This window comes from Daucus carota, chromosome 2 (assembly GCF_001625215.2).
Source record: "Daucus carota subsp. sativus chromosome 2, DH1 v3.0, whole genome shotgun sequence".
In the NCBI taxonomy this organism is placed as follows: domain Eukaryota; kingdom Viridiplantae; phylum Streptophyta; class Magnoliopsida; order Apiales; family Apiaceae; genus Daucus; species Daucus carota.
In genome coordinates this window covers 9437261-9442313 of record NC_030382.2, presented here as the reverse complement: position 1 = coordinate 9442313, position 5053 = coordinate 9437261, and the positions used below count along the sequence as shown (strand labels likewise).

At 36.2% G+C, this 5053-nt stretch overlaps 1 protein-coding gene across 1 annotated transcript; it reads right to left on the bottom strand.

The window, feature by feature from the left end:
* Positions 1 to 1104: 1104 nt before the first annotated feature.
* On the bottom strand, positions 1105 to 2757 carry LOC108207378 (uncharacterized). The gene is made up of 4 exons (XM_017377828.2): positions 2401 to 2757; positions 2106 to 2192; positions 1346 to 1696; positions 1105 to 1243 (listed from the first exon to the last, which is right to left on the bottom strand). Exons 1-4 carry the CDS (start codon positions 2755 to 2757, stop codon positions 1199 to 1201), a joined length of 840 nt encoding a protein of 279 aa, XP_017233317.2. The 3' UTR covers positions 1105 to 1198.
* Between the last annotated feature and the right edge of the window lie 2296 nt (positions 2758 to 5053).

Below are 5053 nucleotides of genomic sequence, written 5' to 3'. Positions count from 1 at the left end.
TTTGCCTGAATTAGTCCATGTCTTAATAATATCCCTTTCCTTAGCAAGTTCTGATTGAAGAGATGCATACCTCTTTAATAGTTCATCTTTGACAATGACAGCATCATCTCTTTCTTTCTGAACTTCTAACATCTGAACTAATTCTTTTTCTAGATAATCATTCCTTTTCTTTACACTTAGAGTTTCAGATTTTAATCTTTCATTCTCTAAAGTCTGATCTCTAAAGCTGATATGCAAAGTTTTAAGGAACAATCTTAACTCAGTTATATCTTCAGTATCAAAGGCAAGAGTAGAATGAGGTACCTTAGCAGTAGATTCAGAGTTGTTGTCAGTGTTTGCCATCAGAGCATAATTGACTTCCACTACAAGAAACAGGGCTATCAGCGACCGACTATCAGCGACCGGTGTGGGTAGCTAATAAGCAACAGCGACCGAACGCAGTAGCTACTTCCTGTCGCATAAAAACTGGTCGCTAAGATGCAAAGCAGCGACTGATACTAGCGACCGCATATTTAGCGACGGCCAACAGCGACCGCCAGTCGCAAATCCGAGTCAGCAGAGGTGTTACGTTTGCCCACGTGTCTGCGACCTGTTTTGCGACCGGCTTTTGTCGCCAATTCAGCGACCGCAAATGGCTACCGAATGTGGTCGCTATTTCAGCGACGGAGTTTAGCTACAGAACGCAGTTGCTAACTATGGCGACAGGTATTAGCGACCGAATTCGGTGGCTGAGTTAAGCTTCAGTCTGCATCAGATTTGAGCTACCACTTGCAGTAGCTAACAGCTGCCACTGGTATTAGCGACCAAATGCAGTAGCTGATGTGTTTTTAAGTGCCCACTGGTCTCAGCCACTGCATTCGGTCGCTAATAATTTTTTCCAGATTTTTATAAAATATTTTCGCCTGCTTTCCCAATATACAACATTCACAAAAACCAAACATTTACTTTTGCCTGACATAGTACAATATATATAAATTTGCTCAAATTCAGATAACCAACTCGAATAAATATTCAAATGCAAAAGTTAACATCATCCAAGACAAAATAAAGAAAAACATATTCAGATAACCAACTCGAATAAATATTCAAATGCAAAAGTTAACATCATCCAAGACAAAATAAAGAAAAACATAAAATGTTCCAGTTTTGTCCAAGTACGCAATTACAGTCTGGAAATATAAAATACAACCATAACACACTAAGTTCCGCCAGACTCATCTTCCTGATCATCATGACGAGATCCCTAAGATTAACAGAAAATAAAAGGTTACATTATGTAAGGTATATATTACGAAAAAGAAATTACTCTGACAAAAAATTAAGTTAACTTTACTAAACAATATACCTCAGTATCATCCGCACGACGTGATGCAGCTGCCGCCTCCACTGCACGAGCTAATGCCTCAGGATCTATAGCTCCTAGATGCCCGCCTAGTATAAGAAGAAGCTCTTTATTTTGGCATATGGCTCTCACACAGTCAGCCGCAGTATGAGTAGACAGATGGCTCGATGACTGCGAAGACTGAGTGCTACCTGAGCCATTGAATGAGCCACTAAAGGATGGGCGTCGTCGCTGTCCTTGACCTTTGACATAATTTTTCTTCACAACTGAAGCCATCTCCCACAATTCCTGATCAAAATCAGGACGCTCAGTGCCCTCAGGATAGCGCTCATCAAACAAACGACGATAATTTTCCTGTTATCACATGAACAATAAAATTGTTATAAACAATTTGACAATATTCCAACGAGTAAATAGCAATTTGAAGGCTTAAAATATCATATTTTTGTAGTTTAATGACCTTGTTTTAGTTAGCAAGAAACTAATTATAACGAACTTGTGATAATGACACTGAAATACTTTGGGTGCTTTATAGATTTGTGATTATGGATTATAATATAAATAATAGAAATGATTGGCAGTCCAGGAAATATAAGATTAATAAGAAAACTAAGTCTTCAAAATGTTAAAACTAAGTCAGGAAATCAAATTGTAATTTACTCACTAAACAAATGATGTTAAACTTATTCATTACGAATTTGGTAAGCTTCACACAATTTAGGTGATTTTAATGAAAAATTTCAGATCTTTTAAAATGTAGTACCGCTGTTTTAATAGCATCTGGCAAACCATCACGAGTAGCCACGTAAACATCCACCCAGTCGATAGAAACTCCCGGGGACTGAGACTCCTACACAAAATATAATCAACATCTATAAGGACTGCTACCATACATCTACAAGCAGCAAACTACAAACAGTTAAACCAACAGGTCACGTATGTACTTTTAATCCCACATTTTCATAATACCATTAGACTATGCAAGCTATCTAATCAAAGCCTTGTTTTAAATACCGGTATTACAGTGTAATATATATTGACCTAGACTTCGTGCATACCTTATTAGTGATATGCTGCATTTGAGAAATACTGCCGCCCTTGTAGGTGCCTTTGGCCTTTTGACCACTGTCTGCACCTGCGAATCTGTTACTAGAGGCAGTAGAACTCCTCTTCAGCCAATCTTCTTCCGTCCATTTTTCACACATCTGAGCCCATATATCAGCGCTGCACCACCAAGGGTTATACTTATGCATATACAACTCTCCTCCTTGAGTTGGATGGTCAATGTTAGCATTGTATAGGGCTTTCGCGCGTTCTTTTGACAAATTATCTTTAGTGCGGGCAGCACACTTCTGCCAAAATAAAGTAGAAATTGTTGCACTGTTCTCGTCTTCCCACCTATAACGTTTCTGCATTGATATAACATTGAATAATTCCAATTCAAATTTCAGCATATAAAGTAGAAATGCCTTTTCTCTTTACTTAGAAAGCTTGAATTAGTGCAGTGATAGACAAACAAAGAGGATATATTAAATATACATCACTATAATGCCTTAAAAACTATGATTACATCAGCTTAGAAATAAAAGAAAATGTGGCAAGTGTACTACTTAAAACATAGTTCTGCTGAAACTGGAATTTGAAGTTCTGAATTATAGCTTGATTTGTTTTTTTTCTGAAGCATGTACTGCATATTGATCGCTTAATATTTTTCTATTCCAGTATGACTTTCCTTCATTGGTAATGCGACAAAGGGTAATATCAAAGGGTCTGAGGCTCACACAAGTCACCGGCCATACTACATGTCATTATATAATTTACTTTCTACTCTATTCATATGTATGTTTGTGGTTACTCCATAGTTCAGTATATAATTAGGCTTTGAAAACATAATTTTCCAATTTAAGTCTGCAAGGATTCTAAACAGATTAATAAAATTTATTATTAATGCTGTTAATTTTCCTATATCTGTCTAATCTGCCAAACACATAACAAATAGTACAGTACAGGGACCTCTTAAAAAAGCAACAAGTAAACCAGAACTTCTTAAAAAGACTATACATATTCTTTCTTCTATAGATATCATTCATATCTACCAAACAGAAAATCTGAATAGCAGGTAATCTCATAGAACACATAACCAATTCAAGGAAATCACATAGAAATAAAAACTCATTTTTAAAAAAAAGTAGACACTACATATATATATACAGGGACGTATGCACACTGGGGGCAATGGGGGTACTTGCCCCCAGTGAGATGCATAGTATTTAGTATTTTATAGCATATAGATTTTCAAAGCAGGACCCTGCCCCCATGGTTCAAGAAGTGGATTTTGTTGGAAACAGCCCAAGTTCGACTCCTGACTATGATTCTGTTTTTTTGAAGTTAGAAGGAAAGCGACTCCTGACTATGATTCTGTTTTTTTGAAGTTAGAAGGAAAGCGCCACACGTGCTAACTAAACAAATCAAATATAAACTAAACTAAAAAAACAGAGTACTCAAATAAAAAGAGAACAGAAGCTAAAAACTTTCTGCTAAAAACAGAACACAGGCAAAACAAAAGCTTCTGGCCTCCTGCCCTCCCCTGTTTTCCGAAGAAAAAAAAATGATGTTCAAGATCAAATCAAAAGAATATCCCTCTCTTGTCTATATTAAGGTCATTTAGTATCAGAATCATATTTACACACATAATTATATAATCAAATTCAATGAATTACCAACGTAATCACCCATAGAAAGGAGACTCCCACCAACCCGGAACAAGTAGAATCTTTGAAGTTAAAAGGAAAGCGCCACACGTGCTAACTAAACAAATCAAATATAAACTAAACTAAAAAAACAGAGTACTCAAATAAAAAGAGAACAGAAGCTAAAAACTTTCTGCTAAAAACAGAACACAGGCAAAACAAAAGCTTCCGGCCTCCTGCCCTCCCCTGTTTTCCGAAGAAAAAAAAATGATGTTCAAGATCAAATCAAAAGAATATCCCTCTCTTGTCTATATTAAGGTCATTTAGTATCAGAATCATATTTACACACATAATTATATAATCAAATTCAATGAATTACCAACGTAATCACCCATAGAAAGGAGACTCCCACCAACCCGGAACAAGTAGAATCCAAATAACAGCCACCATATAAATGCTACTGGCTACCCTAAGGCCTAAACTTACTGATAATGAGCTTATACTCAAGTACAATCAAACTTATAATTGTTATATATCCTAACTGTAGCAGTAACTCATGTCATCCCATTCTTAACACCACTTTTCAATTTTTAAAAAATCAGAAACAATACAAAATTTTCTAAACAAATACACATATCATCAATAAAAAAAACCTAATCTCAAGTACAACCATAAACCATCATCAACCAAATTCATTTCTCGATATTCAACAAAACAAGAAACCAGCACTTTGTAAATATACTACTAAACACAATCTGCTTCCAAATTGTAGCTTAGTAATAAGATCCCCACCCACACACATAAGAACACACAATTACACAACAAAAAGATTACTAGGCTGATTAAAGTTTTGTGCAGAGACATACCCATACTCACACAATCACAATACCCACCCATACACACACAATCACAATACCCACCTATACACGCACAATCACGCACAATCACGCACAATGACAATCACAATTACTAGGAGGATTAAAGTTTTGTGCAGAGACATACCTGGAACTATACTGGCCGG

Excerpts from the sequence above, each read along its gene's own strand:
- LOC108207378 (XM_017377828.2), bottom strand. The coding sequence starts at position 2,757 with ATGCAGAAACGTTATAGGTGGGAAGACGAGAACAGTGCAACAATTTCT. Across the intron at positions 2,193-2,400 it reads TGCAGCATATCACTAATAAG|GAGTCTCAGTCCCCGGGAGT; the intron begins GTATGCACGAAG and ends TATTTTGTGTAG. Across the intron at positions 1,697-2,105 it reads CAGATGCTATTAAAACAGCG|GAAAATTATCGTCGTTTGTT; the intron begins GTACTACATTTT and ends ATGTGATAACAG.